The sequence below is a fragment of the Macaca mulatta genome, chromosome 5 (assembly GCF_049350105.2).
Source record: "Macaca mulatta isolate MMU2019108-1 chromosome 5, T2T-MMU8v2.0, whole genome shotgun sequence".
NCBI lineage: Eukaryota > Metazoa > Chordata > Mammalia > Primates > Cercopithecidae > Macaca > Macaca mulatta.
In genome coordinates, this window is record NC_133410.1 from 4,413,825 (window position 1) to 4,429,828 (window position 16,004).

Consider the following 16,004-nt stretch of genomic DNA (forward strand, 5'->3'; position numbering starts at 1 on the left):
TGGGGCACTGACACCCCTGGATCCCCCTGCAGACTTGCAAATGCACAGCGGGGTGAAAGCCTGTGCCCCTAGAAGGCTCTCAAGCCATACTCTCCAGTACAGCAGCCACGAGCCACACGTGGCCACTGAGCCCTTCACATGTGGCAAGTTCAAACCAATGTGTGCGATGTGTAAAATGCACACCAAATTTCAGACGTAGTACTAAAAACAGTGTAAATGTTTCATTAATAATTTTTATATGAACGCCAATATACTGGAATTTTTTGGACATATTGGATCAAATAGAATTTGTTACTAAAATCAATTTCACCTGTTTCTGTTACCTCTTTAGTGTGGCTACTAGAAAATATAAAATTCTGTGTGTGAATGGCTTTGTGTTTCTGTTGGACGGCGCTGGTCTGAAAGCTGCTTTTGAAATGGTTCTAAGCCTTTTAACCACGAGGTGGCAGCATTTCTTCAGCAGGGGAGTGAGATCCCGGCTGGCTTTCCCATCCTGAACTGACCAGTGGCTGTGCCTGGGTCAGGGATGAGACCTGAATGAGGTCAGAGAGGTCAGGCCATCTGCCCAGGTCACACAGCAGAGTCAAGGGGTCAGAATCTGAATCCCAGACCCTAGGACACGAAAATCCCTTCCGCCCCCAGGCTCTGGTAAGGACAGGGAATCCTCCACCAGGAAAGGGTGAGGCAGAGGGGAGAGAGCACCAGGCTTGCTCGGAGCAAGACCCAGATGGCGAGACAGGGACATGGCAGCCTGGGGTGTGGGGGCCTGCACTGCAGCTGACCGGCTCTGCCCACTTCTGCCTGTGGGCTGGAAAGGTCCTTGACTTCCACGCTTATCTGTAAGACGGGAGACTGGACTAGAGGATGTGATTCCTCCTAGAAACACTTGCCGATGCCATGGCTGTGCTCAGCACCTGCCAGGGACAGAGATCAGCCCGTGCATCCTGCTGGGTGAGGACAGGGCGATCTGTGCATCCTGCTGGGTGAGGTCAGGGTGGTCTGTGCTGCCTGCCTGCAGAGGAGGAGGCTACGCTTCTTCCTGGGAAAGGGCAGGTCAGGAGAGCTTCCTGGAGGAGGGGGCTGTGGTCTCCAACAAGCCTATGATTCTAGATACTGTCTGGGCTCTCAGGGGCTGAGGGGAGGCCCACCCACGACACGGCACAAGCTCCAGAGCACCCCACCCGCACACGTGCATGAGCACACACCCAGGGGGTAGAAAAGAGCTGAGGTAAGGCGAGGAGTAGAGGTGGGGGGCAAATCCAGGCATAACAGGACGGAAAGGAAAAGCATCGACATCATGCCCCAGGGTGGGGTATGGTGGTCCTGGCACATCCACTCGCAGGGCTCAGGCAGTTCTCAGGTATCCACAAACCCCACACAACAAGCGATTGAGAATATGACACCCTGCACCCTTGAACCCACACAGGGCCCCACTCCTGAGGAGCCCAGATGTCTGTTCCTGATGAGAGTCCTGAGCACGGTTTGCTAGATGCACCCCCATACCTGGAGAGGCTGTGAGGCCAGGTGGGAGCCCAGGATCCAGCCCCCAGCCTCTACCTACCTGCTCCTCACCCCCGCTGCACATCCCTTGGGTGAGGTCGTGCAGGCACACACCTCCCAGAGGGTCCCTGCATCCCTCCCTTCTCCCGGCCCCAGATCCCTCCAGGGGGCCCACGCCCCCTCCCAGCCCTCAGGGCCACTTCCGGAGACTTGCTGTCCACATCACAGCTCTAGCTGGGAGGGAGGGGTCGAGAGTTTGCCATAGCCCAGAGAGACCGCCCCCTTCCTGGAAGGACCCGGGGACCTTGGATGGCCTCTCACTCTGCAAAGTCCTGGCACCTGCTCCCTCGGACCCACCAGCAGGGCGCCCCTGCTGCTGTACCGACAGGAGAAAGATCTCGCCCCTGGCCCAGGCATGGTGACCCTCTGCTGCCTGGGGTCCCGGCCTGGAGGCCGTAGAGAGGCTCCCTGGTGTCCCCGTCCAGGGGAGAGGTTACCCTACCAGTCCCAGGTCACATGCTGCCCACTTTGGAGACGTTCTCGCGGGGGCCATAGGCGCCTAACCTACTGGAAGAAAGTTCCCGGGCCCCTGGGAAGCGACGGGTCACACTCCCCGGAGGTTGCAGGGTGGAGGGTGGAGGGTGGGGGCAGGGGACGGCCTTACCGGCGGGGTTCCGCTCAAACTCGCACCCCGGCCGGGCAGCGGCGAAGACCAGGACTGTGAGGAGCAGCAGCGGCGGCGGGGGCGGCATGGTGGGGCGGCGGGCCTTGGACGGCCGGCGCAGTGATGTGGCACTCGGGCCGCGCGGGCCGGGGATCTGCGCTTGCTAGGCTCCCGCCCCCGGCGCAGGGAGGGCGCCCCAAACGCAAATGCCGGAGTCGGGTTACAGTGGGCAGCGCCAGAAGCCAGAGGGAGGATGCCGCTGGGGGAGGAGGAGGGGCAGGACAGCAGATAAAGGCCATGCCTGCCCTGGGTGGGGTGCTCCGCCCCCTCCAAAGGTCTCCCTGCCCCTCCTTGGGACTCAGTTTCCCCATCTACCACCTGAGCGCACTGTGGAGCTGATCCGCAGATTCCCTGCTGATCCTGCCTAAAACCCCTGGTCCCGGGCACAGTCTGCATCTGCAGGTGGAGGGGCTCTGGCTGTAGCCCTGACCCCAGCTGACCAGGGCCTGTCAGGTGAGGAAAGTGAAGGCATGTCCCCACCTGCTAACCCTTGTCCCCGGTGTGGATGCCGGGGAGGGGGCTTTGCTGGGCGGCTGGACCTTTAGGAGCCATGTACTTCATGGATCCTTTACCAGCTATGCCAGTGCACCAGTACCAGGCCCCGGAGCCAGCTGCCACTCAGCCCTGAGACTTAGGACAAGCCCCTTTGCCCAGAGGCTGGTGTAATGGAGACAGTACTCACAGTGGCCCAAATCATCGCTGGCACCCAGCAGGTGCTGCTTCCTGCGGGTCATCTGCTTGAAGATGCCCATTTCAACACCCCCGGGGATCTGGGGCGTCTGGTGCTCAACGCCGCCCTGTCTGCCTGGACTTGGCTGGGTCCTTCCGGAAGCACCTCTGACTGCCCTGGCCGGCCCATGGGGCTGCCCTGCAGGACAAGCTTCTAGGAGAGAAGCCAGTTCGTGTCGTCAAAAGAGCACGGACTCACTGTTCACAGGATCTTGAGCCGGTGGCCTGGCCTCCTCCAGGCTGGGAGCTCTCCACTGAGAAACAGCGACGTGCTCACCTTGGGGCTCATGAGGATGGGGTGGGGGCAGCATGGCAGCCGGGAGGAGTCCATCAGTGGTTGGAAGCCAGCTCCACAGCTGGACATGATGCGTGCGTGCCGGCATCCTCAGCACTTGCTGCGCAGCGGGTGCGGGCGATAAAAGTGGATCTGACGCCTCTCCTACCCACCCCACGGCTGGACCCTTGAGAGGGGTGCTGGGGCTGTGAGAGCCTGAAGAGGGAGGGTTGTGTCAGCCTCGGTCAGGTGGAAGGACTTGGCTAAGCAGAGGAGGAGGAAGTACTAAGAGAAGGCCCAGAAAGGATGCAGGCTCCCCAGGGAGGGGCCAGTAGACTAGAGCACCCAGCACTTTAGCCCAAGACCGTGTGGATAGGAGTGAGGAGCAGTGGGGACAGAGAACAGAAAGGGCCAGCAATGCCAGGCTCAGGAGCAGAGACCACAGGCTCTGGCAGGAGCACAACCTGCTCTTGGCTGCATTTCCAGGAGCTCGCTCTGCTTGGTGGAGGGTGGGTGAGAGGAGGGGCTGCTTCGCCAGGGACCAGGAAGGGCTCTGGAGGCTTGGCCATGGATGGGTGTCCAGGTGAGGCAGGAGGAGGGTGAGGGTCAGCAAGCGCAGAGGGGATGGAGAGAGGGCTCCTGGCTAAGAACCCCTTCTGGCCCAGGTTTGCACCCCGTGTGAGCAGGAGGCAGGCTGGGGTGAACGAGATCATGGTCTCAAAAGGACAAGAAGGCAAGCTGAGTGAGAGGACTGTCACTCTGGGCTCCCATAGGGCCTCCCTCTGCCTCACCCGTCATGGAATGCTGCAGCCCTCTGACAGATGGAATCAATAAAAAACTCCTGGTCCCCCAAATAAAATAAATGAGCAGTTATGTCCTTCAAGTTGCCTGCCAGCCTCACAGCCTCCATGGCTCTCTGCTTCCCGCCCACCCATGGGAAAGCCTCCCAAGCTTGTAGCTCCACCGTGAAAACAACAGGAGAAGCCTCCCTCACTCGGCCGCACACAGGGCGCAGGGCCTAGCCTGGAGGTCTTGGAAGCCCAGCAAGGGATTGCATGCAAGCCCAGGCATCTAGAAAGCTCTGCTCTCCTGGTAATTGAATGGTGGCTAATGCGAGGCAGAATTCCCCCCTTTCCATGGAAATGAGACACCCTCTGAATAAGATGTTTATTGATTCATAGCATTCGTGAGACCCAGCATCATTCTGCAACACATTTAAGTGCACATGAAAAGTATCTTTCAAATTACAAAAAAAAAAAAAAAAAGGCCCCATGCCTAAAGCAAGGGACAGCCCAGCGTGGGAGCCACATGGGCTGACGGAGAAGGGCGGAGGAAATGCCTTAAGATGCCTGTTCCAGAACATCCCATGGAGCTTCCGAGGAAGGCGAAACATGACAGCAAGCAGTCCCCGTCTCTAATAAACAGCGTGCCTCCCTCTAACCGTGGTGCCTTCCAGCAGGGCAGGGTGCACGCGTTTCCTTGAGTGGCACTAAAGCAGTGACAAAGCATTTTAGCCTGGCGGAGACGCAATAACACGGAGGGTAGGCCCCGCCGGCTGCCAGGCTCCTTGCACCTGGGGAGCTCCCAGGGACAGGAGAGGGCTCAGCCAAGGAGCTCACAGCCTGGGCTCTGGAGCTTTAGACAGCAGGGACCAACCTGCTTCTGTTGTGCGAGTGCCCTCCCTTGTAAGCACAGGGGCACCGGGGTGCAGCAGGGTCTCGAGTTCACGTGCCCTCTGCGAACCAGGGCCTGACGCCCACCTGCCCCACCTCCTGCCTGGAACCCCTGGGTTCAATTGAACTGGCCAGGTCTGTGTTTTAATGTTTTTAACTGTTTAATGGTTAGTTGCTATTATTCCAAACAATAATTTGTTTTATTTGAATTACACTTCATGATTTACAAACATTTTTAAATTTATCCTTTTGAGGAAGGCATTGGCAAGTCAGCAAATAACACCTGGTTTTGGCTGGGCGCAGTGGCTCATGCCTGTAAGCCCAGCACTTTGGGAGGCTGAGGTGGGCGGATCACTTAAGCTCAGGAATTCAAGACCAGCCTGGGCAACAAAGTGAGACCTCCATCTCTACAAAAAAAAAAATACAAAAATTATCCAGGAATAGTGGCCCATGCCTGTGGTCCCAGCTACTCAGGAGGCTGAGGTGGGAGGATGGCTTGAGCATGGGAGGCGGAGGTTGCAGTGAGCTGAGACTGCACCACTGCACTCTAGCCTAGGCAACAGAGTCAGACCCTGTCTCAAAAAGTTGTTTTAAAGTACAATAATAACACCTGTTTTTTGGAAAAGACTCTGTGAAGCCACCTCAGCTGGGTTCTGCACTGTTAATGCCAAGAGCAAGTGACAGCCGCATGTGTCTTTGAAGAATTCGGCCTCTGGAAGGAAATAATTTGATGTCCACGCTCTCCCTGCATTGCTGGCCTTGGGTGTAGGGTGTCATGATACAGGCTCCACGCCTGCAAGAGCCCACGGGTGAAGCCCATCAGAGAGTCCCATGAGGCAGGGGCCTGAGGTCTTGCAGTCCACCCTACCTCTGCAGGGGATGGCTCTGGGCCTTGAAGAAAACAGCAATGACAGAAGCTGAAGAGAGAATCGTGTCCATTCATTCACTCGCTCACTCATTTATACACACACCTCTCCACTGGGGGCCCATGTGCACTGTGTACTATTCTTTCCCTGAGCTGTGAAATAGGACAGATGTGCACAAAAGTCCTCAACACTGTCCCATGGGGACATTCAATGTCATTGATGGTGGGTGCCCCCACCGAGGAATGGCACCCTGTGATTACTAAACTGGGGGTAATACACACGGCTACTCAGGGACACTCCACCTTCTCTTGGCTCCCCCAGCACTGCTGCTGGGGAACAAGGGCCCTCCCCATCCTGGGCCACCCTCTCTGGACACCTGGGCCCTGGCTACTACTTCAATCTCTTGACCATCTCAAGTCTAGGATCCAGAGGCCCAGAGGTAGCCTTCAGGGGCAGGAAGCAGAGGTCATGTGCTCTGATGATATCGTCACCAGAAAAGGCTCTGAGCACACAGACTCCACATCCTCCCCAGTCAAGATGCCAAAGCCCTGGCAAACCACGGAAAAGGAGGCAGGAGACAGGCTCCATCTGCTTGCCCACACAGGCAGTCACAGAGGACAGGCCTGGAGCTGGGGACCTCTAGGCTTCCAGAGATGGGCACGTCCCAGGGACCGCCTGTGCCTGCCGGGCCCTGACCACAGACTATCAGATGTGAGCTCTGGGAACCCCCAACCAGACTCTGTCCCCGCATTTATCTCCCAAACCTGGGCAATGCTGAGAACAAATCAGAACAATGCTAATAACCAGGTGGGAGTAACAGGTGTCCACCGGGGCTGCAGAAGAGACTCTGAGCAAGCGTGACCACCTCACCCACATGAACAGCAGTCACTCATAGGACGCCCACGGGTACCACGTGCCACACAAGACGCTTCCCTACCCACCATCTGCAAGCATCGCCACGACCCCAGAACAAGGGCGAGGAAGCTGCGGCTCAGAAAGTAAGAACCGCTGTCCCGGGCCGACCAGCAGCCAGGTGGCCGAGCCTGGAGCTCTCCTCCCCTGCTCCTGCTGTCCACACCCACATCTGGCCCTCTTCTCTTCCTCCTGTACTTCAGCCTCAGCTCAAAGTCAAGCCGCCGGTGTCTGGGGGTTCCCCAGTGGCGTTTCTGTGGCAGGGCCAGTGCCCTTTCCACAGGGTTTCTTAGAAGGTGGGGCGGAGGAGCCCTGCCAGGCCCTCAGTGTGTCTGCTGCAGGCAGGAATCATTCTCTGCGTCCAGGGAGCTGTTGTGGGTGGACGCCGGGTGCGGGGTTCTCTTCAGCACCTGCTGCACCATGCTGGCCAGGTCCAGGGAGCTGTTGTGGGTGGACGCCGGGCGCGGGGTTCTCTTCAGCAGCCGGCGCGCCATGCGGGCCAGGACTTGGCGGAACGACCGGCGGAGCAGAGAGTACGTGAACGGGTCGGCCGCCGCCTTGCTGTAGGCCAGGCACTTGCTGAGGATGCCCCAGTGGGCGTTCACGGTGACGAAGGGCGCGAGCTCCGCCAGCCTGTTGGGGAAGTGGAGCAGCTGACTCAGCCACAGTGACAGCACCCACCACACACTCATGCTCCAGGACGAGGCTTCTGGCCAGCGGCAGCACAGCCTGAGGTGGGGGCCACAGAGTCAGGACAAGTCACACCGCAGCCCTGACGCTCACTAGCCAGGGGGCTCTGCGCCAGCACCCTGAGCCTCGGTCTCCTCTTCCTAAAACGGGATTACAAGGCCGGGTCCTGGGGCTGCGGAGCAAGCCGACATCAGCCTGCATACAGCAGGTACTCAGTAGTTGGCAGCACCGCCACCGTCACCCAGGCCTTCTCCCACCATCCTCACTCTCAGCTCAGTCCACCCACCTGCGTGCACACCTGCCACGGACGCCTGCACACAGAACCAGCCACCGAGGGAGCCATTACCACTACCATGCTGCAGACCGAGACACCCCAAATGTGAGCACTGGGAGCCCCCAACCAGACTGGCATTCATCTCCCAAACCTGGGCAATGTTGAGAACAAATCGGAACAACACTAATAACCAGGCTGGAGTAACAGGTGTCAACCTGGGCTGCAGAACAGACCCTGAGCAAGCGTGACCACCTCACCCACATGAATCGCAGTCACTCACGGGATGTCCTCGGGCACCATGCACCACGCAGGGTGCTTCCCTACCCACCCTCTCGAAGCATCACTCAGAGAGGCTTGATGGCGTCTCTAGGACCATCAGGCATACAACTCCCAGAGGAAAGGCTCAGTCCCACATTCTGAGTCTGAGCCCAGTGCTTTTCTGAAATCAGACTACAATTCAGAGTGGAAGGGACTGGGCTCTGCGTGGGGGAAAGCAGCAGGGGGCTGGGCCTCTGGGGACTTGGATGGACCCCTTCGCTCTCAGTACAGCCTGGGCTAGGGGCCACAGAGTCAGGACAAGGCTTCTGACAGCTGTCACAAGTGCATGTGCTGACCAGTGGCAGCCGTTCCGCTTCCCAGGTCCTGGCTTTGAACCAAGGCCCCCAAAAGCCAGGGCTTTCCCCATCAGCCTGATGACCCCCCAGGCGGTGAATTTCTGTCCCAGAATGTCCCACCCCCCACTCAGAAGGACTGCAGCCCTGTGATTTACAAGTTTGGTTGGGTCACTCATTAGTTTGGAGACCACCTGCTAACCACCCACAAACACAGCAGCTGCTGGGGTGCAGCAAGGATCAGACTGACTCCCTCCCTCCAGGGCACCCAGTCCAGCGGGGTGGGGATGAGGAGGCGGGCAAGCAGGCAGGCAGCCACCTCAAGCTGAGAAGCAGGGCCACAATGTGAGGACAGGGAGAACTGAGGGGTGTGGCCAGAGGAGAGGCATCCAGAATCCAAAAATCAGAGCAGGGACACAGATCCAAGGCAGTCATGGCCCTAATCACCTACCCCAGGCTGAGGTGAGAATCCAGTTACAGTAAGCGACAGTCCGCAAAGGACTTTGCCACCGGCCAGCATATGCACATCAGGTACACTGTCACCCCCACGTCCACGAAGCCCACCATCAGGCATGGACTGGAGACTGCTCACAGCCAACCATCAGGCAAGTGGGAAGGAGGGTCCTATCGAAGGATCTGAGAAGCATGGCATTTCTTTCAGTCACTAGGGGACTGAGCTGCAGGTGAGTAAGAAAGCCACACATGGCAGAGTGTCTATCCCCTAGTTAAGCCACGGTGCAGGTGGAAGTCATAGAAACACCCAGCTGAGGCTGTGTCTGGAGTCACACTGGGACCAGAAGTCGTGTGTCAACCACCAGCATTCCAACCAGCCACAACCCTGCGGAGAAGGGGGCTCGCTCACATGTCCACTGATGCTCAGCACCTGGTGACCGTATCCATCTGCCCTCCCCGGACCCCCACAGTAGACCACAGACTCCACAAGGGAGGCTCTGTATCCCCAGCCTCCTGGTCTCATGCACACCCCAGGGACTTCATCTGCACCATGGATTAAGTCAGTAAAACTCAAGAGTGACAACCAAGAAACAAAAGAAAAATCCTATATTCTGCATCTCCTTTACCTACTTTATCCACATGAACTGGCTCAAGGTGACTTTGAGTTATTTCTAAGCAGATTAAATTCACCTTCAAGATGTCCACAGAAGAGTCTAACAATGCATCCCAGTTCTGAAAACAATTCCCAGGAGAAGAGCTCTGAAATATTTTTAGCAATTGCAGAACAATTGGAACGAGTGCACTACCTTCTAAGGGGCAGCAGGGACAACATGCTCCTGGATCTCTGACTCCCTGTGGGTTAAGCCAACTGCATTAGAACCTCGTCCACACACTGGGTGGAAGCTCCGGCTGGAGCCTCAGGGCAATAACGGAGTGAGGTTCTGATTCGGTTCATTCCTATGATGTGAGAGGCGCCTGTCAGGCAAACCCTCCAAACTCTGATCCAGCTGTGCTGCTCCCAGGCTCCATCCCCCAAGGCCCCTCCCCCACTGAAACACCTGCCTGGTCTTGCTGACCTGCATCTTCCGCCATCAGAACCAAGAGGAGCCTGTGTTCCATTTGATTTTGTAACTGCAGGACCAGGCACAAAGCCCAGCACAGAGTAGGTGCTCATTAAATGTTTAGCGAGTGCGTGAAGAAATATGTATCCTCATTAATGCTATATTGTACCCACGTTTTTCACGGAGAAGAAAGCCTGAGCTGCCCAGATCCCAGAGTTGGTAACAGCATTGTGGAAACAATGCTGCAAAGGCAGGCTTCATGACTTTGTTTGGGATTCTTCCTTTTAACACTTGCGTGCACGCTCATCGCTATGCATGCTTACACACACGGTCAGGGCCTTGTACACATGCGGGAAAATAATGGTTACACCCATTAATCAACATAATATCATGGCTGAGTGAGCCGGTCTCACTCATCATTCACTTAAAATTTCAAAACGAAATGCTGGAGCTCCGGAAATGTTAGCACTCACCTTCTACATGTATGTGCATACATGTGCATGTATGAATACACACATGAAACCTCCCAACATACACCTGCATGCATGAGCAGGCACATGGGCACACATACACACAAGCACAATAATCAGATAAATAGCTAGTTCCCAAGAGAAGGACGCCACAGTTTCTCCATCCACACTTGTGCCCATGAAGTTTCCTAAGAACCGGAGGCCTTTGCCAGGTTTTATGTGAGCAAGGAGGGTGCCTGTGATCCACAAGAAACCTGGCTGTCTGTCCCTAAGCCAGATGGGATCGGTGGCCAAGAGCTCCTGTCCCAAGTGCTGATTCCAAAGAGCTCAGAGGGAGCCTAGTAGGCAGGACAGAGCTGGTGCCACTCATCATGGGCACTCTGGGACCTCCCAGGTTCCTGGGACACAATTGTTGCCCCCCACACACACAACATACCTAAGCACCCCAGTGACCTGGAAAGACAGGCGGGCATCCTGGACAGACCGGCAGACCTTGTGAGGCATTAGATAGCAACCCCGGGAGGACCCTACACAAACAGAGCCAGAATCCTGGTACCATACTCTCTGCTGGCTCCCTCCCCTGGGGTGGGGACCTGGGCCCCTTGAGGATGAGGGCCACGGACCCCTCCCAGGAGCTTCTTCCTTCAGGGCAGCCTCCTGCGGTGGCTCAACACGTAGGGTGGAGACCTCCCAGCCAGCCTGAGTGCTGCAGAGGCCTGGCCAAAAATTCCATGGAGCTTCCAAGAAAGGCAAAACATGATAGCAAGCAGTCACCCTCTCTAACGAACAACGTGCCTCCCTCTAACCATGTTGCCTTCCAGCAAGGCAGGGTGCACACATTTGCTTGAGTGGAGCTAAGGTAGTGACCAAGTGGCCAAGTGGGTGACCCAGGAACCCCGGAGGCAGAGACTGCAGACTCCCCTGCCCCTCAGCACCGCACTGGGACAATGGTACCAGCAGAACCTTTACCCACAATCTTTCCCAAATTACCTGTGACTCCAGGTAATTCTGACCTGACAAGCACTCAGGCCAAGGTCTCCAGGAAAGAGAGGAGCAAAAAGAACACTCACCTGGCAGCGTTATCGCCCTGAGGCTCCAGCGGGAGCTTCTACCCAGATTCCCGACTCCACACCCAGGAGATGTGGAGTCTAAGGTCTGGGTTAGTCCCAGGTTGCCTGATTTTGAAAGCTTCCTCGGTTTAAAGAGCCAGGTGCTGATTCACAGACCCCATATCTGCCTGTGCCTGGACAAGGCGAGTCTCCTCATTTCTAGGACAGGATGGGGGCCAGTGCCAGCTCTCTCCAAGGGTCTTTCCCAGGAGCTGCCAGCACAGCCCCCAGCCTGTCAGGTGTGGAGGAGGGTCCTGTGGTGATGGCCACCCTCCCAATACCTGGCTGGGAGACCTCAGAGTCCTACTCAACTGAGGCCAAGCCCTCCCAGCTGTTCCCACGACAGGAGCCGGACTCGGGACCCACCTGGTCACGACATACGGGGCAAAGCAGATGAGGAAGCTCGCAATAGAGATGCCAATCTTCCTGGTGGCCCGGTGGCGGCGCCGCTTCTGCTGGATGAGGCAGCGCTGCCGCACACTGTGGGGACAAAGGACAGTGGTCGGGATGATGGCAGGGTGGGGACAGAGCCCAGGCCCAGAGCCCAGGGGCCGAAGTGAGGGCAGACAGGAGGGTTTCAGGATGTTTAGCCTGGAACCTCAAGAGGACAGAGGGATGGGGGAGAGAGAAAGAACAATGAAATGAGGTAGGCTTGCTTTTTTGTAGGTGAAATAAAGGAAGACTGGAAAGAAGGGCCAGCTCCTCCTCCTTTCCCTCCGGCTCATCCTTCTCCACACAGAGGGAACTGAGGCAGGCCTGCTGATGGAGGGGCAAGGCTGGGGCCCTCAGGGAGGGAGAAGTTACCTGGTCTGCCCACCCTGGGAGGAGAGCCTCTTGGGGGTTCTGTGGGGGGCCGAGGGCAAAAGGGGAACACCCTACGGGAGGTAATTTGGAACAATGGCAACACTAGCTAGAGATTCAGGAGACAAATCCTGCCAACTAGTGAGCAGAAAGGATGGGGGATGGACCGTGCTCAAGACGTGAAGCCCAGGGCCATGCAAGGGTACTGGGTCAGCAGCAGGCAGAAACAAGCAGATGCCTCAGACCCACAGCTACTCCATAGAAGGGGTGTGTCTGGCCGTCCACAGCAGAGCCCGCGGAACCCCTCCCGGAGATGCACACCCCACCGCTCTGCGCAAAGTTCCCTGTGCTCTGTGAGCACATATCCCAGGAGGCAGAGGCCCCCACGGTGTCTGCACCAATGAACCAACTGGAAACCCCCGCGAGCAGCATGCAGGGGCAGTGCTATGGCTGGTGAACTCTGGGCGGAGTAAAGGTGATGATGCCCACAGGCTACTCGAGCCAACTTCCCAGGGAGCACCTGAGTCCCTGGCCTGAGCCGGTCGGCATGCACTGGGCCAATACCTGGGGTGCAGGTCGGCAAGCAGCATGAGCGCCTTCATGGTAACGATATCCATGCGCTGGCAGTGGCTGCGCGCCACCCGGTGCACCCGGAGCGAGGTGAGGCAGAGCACCGCCAGCGGCAGCGCGAAGCCCATGGCATGGAGTGTGGCGGTGAAGGCTGCGAAGCGCGGGCGCTCAGGCTCGGGTGGCAGGCGCAGCGAGCAGGACGCGAAGGCGCTGCTGTAGCCGAGCCACGAGCAACCAAGAGCAGCGACCGAGAAGACCAGCGACTGTCCCCAGGCACAGCCCAGCAGCAGGCCGGCATCGCGCGGTCGCAGGCGTCCAGCGTAGCGCAGCGGGAAGCCAACGGCCAGCCACTGGTCTGCGCTGAGCGCCGCCACGCTCAGCGCCGCGTTGGACGCCAGGAAGGTGTCCAGGAAGCCGATGGCTTGGCACGCGCCGGGCGCCGACGGTGGCCGCCCGCGCATCACACCAAGCAGCGTGAAGGGCATGTCCAGCGCGGCCAGCAGCAGGTGGCCCAGCGACAGATTCACCAGGAGGACGCCCGAGGCGCGAGTGCGGAGCTTAGAGCTGTAGGCGCAACAAAGCAGCACCAGTGCGTTGGATAGCAGCGCCACAGCCAGCACCATCACCAGCAGCCCCGCCAGCAGGGTCTCGCCGAGGCCCATGGCGCTAGCGTCTCTGCAGGCACCCTGAGGTTCTCATGGCTCTTCTTCTGGCGCGGGCCTGAGAAAGTGCGGCGATGGAGTGGCTGAGCGGCACGCCCACAGCTTCTGGGAGGTGCAGACCCGGCCAGCAAGGCCCAGAGCGGCGCGAGGAAAGCTGCGGCAAGTGCGCTGTCCGGGATACCCGGGCGGAGGGCGTTGCTCTTCCGAGCGGGAGCAGCCCGGGGCCGCCCTGGAGGCAGCGCAACCGCGGTGCTGTCCAGGGTGCTGAATGCGCTCACCGTCCCGGCAGGACTGTCCTGAGGCTGAAGCGAGGCTTGGGGGCGCGGGGCGTAGGAGCGAGGGAGGTCTCTTTGCTGACACTGTATCTTTCCTTCTTCCCTCCTTGTAGCGTGGCAGGATGGGACTCTGGGCTCTTCTGCTCTGGGCCAGGTCTGTCCCTGCCCTGGTCACACCTCCAGCCGAGCCTTCCAGCGCTGGTTCATGCGCAGTTGAGACGCCAGCGAGAGCCACTAGGTGGATCCTAGGCTGCACAGCCCTCACCACGCCTCTGCCCCCAGGCTCTGGCACCAAACTGGAGCGACCTGGTGGCTTATAGGGGCGGTAGGGGCGGTGGGGGCAGGAATGAAGTGGTGAGAAGCTGTGCAGGCGGGGCAGAGGGAGTGACGGGGCGGGGGCGGGGCGGGGGCGGGAGTTGCCCTCAGGACTTCCCTCCCATCCCCCAGCCTCAGCCCAGGAATTGTGACTGCATTGACGTTTGTTGAAGCAAGAAGGGCGACAAGAAGTGGAAACAAGGTTGAGAGAGGCATGGGGGAAGGAGAGAGAGGAAGGAGAAAAAGCAAAGAGGAGAAGAGGAAGTGGGGGGAAGAGGGAAGAGCAGAGAAAAGCAACAGAGGGAGAGACAAAGAAGGGGGCCCCTTGAGAGGACCCACCCAGAACGGGGTGCCGTACAGAAATGCCTGTCCTTCGTCTGGCTCCTGGAGCCCCGCGGTGCGAGGTGCGTACCCCTCCCACCTCTGCCATCCCCTGTGATGGCTTCTGAGCCTTCTCACCCGGTGGGAGTCTTCCAGTCCATTCGTGGCCAGTTGGCAGGACAAGGATATGGTGAAGGCTCCTGGAAGCTGCTTCTTCCAGGAAGCTTTTTGACATTTTCTCCCCAGTGGCAGCCACAACATGACAGAAATGAAGGGCAGACCATTGCCCACCCCTCCCCACACCCACCCTCACCTGCAGGCTCTGCCAGCCCTTTCTGAGGGACAAAGGGTGGCTGTGGGGTGGGGGTTCACCCGTGGGCCTCTCTTGTACCAGTGCTGCAAAGTGGCCAGGGGAAAAGCCACAAGTACACAACTGGCCTCCTGCAGCACCCCCGGCTGTGTGCCTTGGGCACATTACTCAAACCCCTTGGGCCTCACTGTCAGATTCTCATCTGTCAGGTGGGGATATTAATAGCTAGCAATAGCATCTGCCTGTGGTGGTTGCTGTTAGGGTTAAATTGGCCAACATGCACAAAATGCTGAGAACATCCCAACAGGCAGTGAAGGATCAGAACAAAGTCAGCCTTTATTAAGGGGCCCATCTTATAGCTGTGCAAAAGAAGTTTCATTCAAGTGTCTGTGCCAAGTCCCCATAACTGCAAACCAGGAGTGCCGAGATTCATACCTCAGTCCTTCTGGCTCTAACTCCAATGTCCTTGTCATCCAGAGGCCATCACACCAGCTCCAAGCCATTGCCATCCATCAAATGCAGTGGCTTTCTCTCTCCCCATTTCTCCCTGGCACCCCCACCAAACTGCTTTCAATTTTCACCAAATTAGACCTTGCCTGAAGCCAGAGCAGCCATGTCAAAGTTTTCCTGACATGCCCAGGAAGAGTGGGCCACTCTGAAGCTTCTGCAGGTCAGGCAAGGTTGCAGGGGAATAGCTTGGACAAAGTGACTGTGATGGTGGCGGCTTGACAGCAGGGGCCTCCCCCAACCCCTCCAAGGCTTCTGAGTGACCGTGTGCAGCTCTGGGGAGCAGTGGAGGTGCCAGGTGACTTCATGGGGAGACTGGTCTAGCCACTCACCGAAGCCTCTGTTATCCCTCAGCTACTCCAAAGGGAGACAATTCCACTTGCAGGGGAGCAGAGAGCATCTCTTCTGAGACATGAGTGTGGGGAAGCGCCACCAGCCTGTATTATGAAAGGCAGGCCATTCGCTCATCTGCAAGGATGTACTGGGCACCAGCATGAATGAGAAAATGTGTGCGGTGAGATCTCTGGACTCTGGTGGGAGCACCTTGATAGGTCTAGGTCTGTTCTGTTTGCCGCTCTCCCCAAAGCCCCAGCACTCCTGGCCTCAGATCTTGCCAGCCTGGCTGCCCCCCTTCCCTGGGTTGTAGGGGGTGGTTTTGAACCCTGTGGTCTTCTCAGTATACTATCATTTAATCTTCTTACACTCAAATCTCATTCCTGATGAAAAATTTAAATCCTCTGTAGGGTGAAATGCTGGACCTAATCCATTTATCTTCCAAAAAGAAAAAGTATATTAAAATATTAAATATTTTCACCACTTCTTTAAAACATAAGGCAGTACTCCTGACTATGCCATCCTGCCCATTCTTGCTGAGATACGCATTGCAACGATGAAGTT

General features: G+C 57.7%; 2 protein-coding genes across 2 annotated transcripts in view; both read right to left on the minus strand.

The window, feature by feature from the left end:
- CPZ (carboxypeptidase Z) overlaps positions 1-2,381 on the minus strand; it is a 29,770-nt gene extending 27,389 nt beyond the window's left edge. Inside the window, exon 1 of the mRNA XM_015137990.3 lies at positions 2,165-2,381. Coding sequence (XP_014993476.3) covers positions 2,165-2,252 — 88 coding nt within the window. The 5' untranslated portion in view covers positions 2,253-2,381. The remainder of the gene's footprint in view (positions 1-2,164) is intronic.
- A 4,620-nt stretch (positions 2,382-7,001) lies between these two features.
- Positions 7,002-13,379, minus strand: GPR78 (G protein-coupled receptor 78). Its single transcript, NM_001193900.2, has 3 exons — positions 12,712-13,379; positions 11,713-11,826; positions 7,002-7,311 (listed from the first exon to the last, which is right to left on the minus strand). Exons 1-3 carry the CDS (start codon positions 13,377-13,379, stop codon positions 7,002-7,004), a joined length of 1,092 nt encoding a protein of 363 aa, NP_001180829.2.
- Between the last annotated feature and the right edge of the window lie 2,625 nt (positions 13,380-16,004).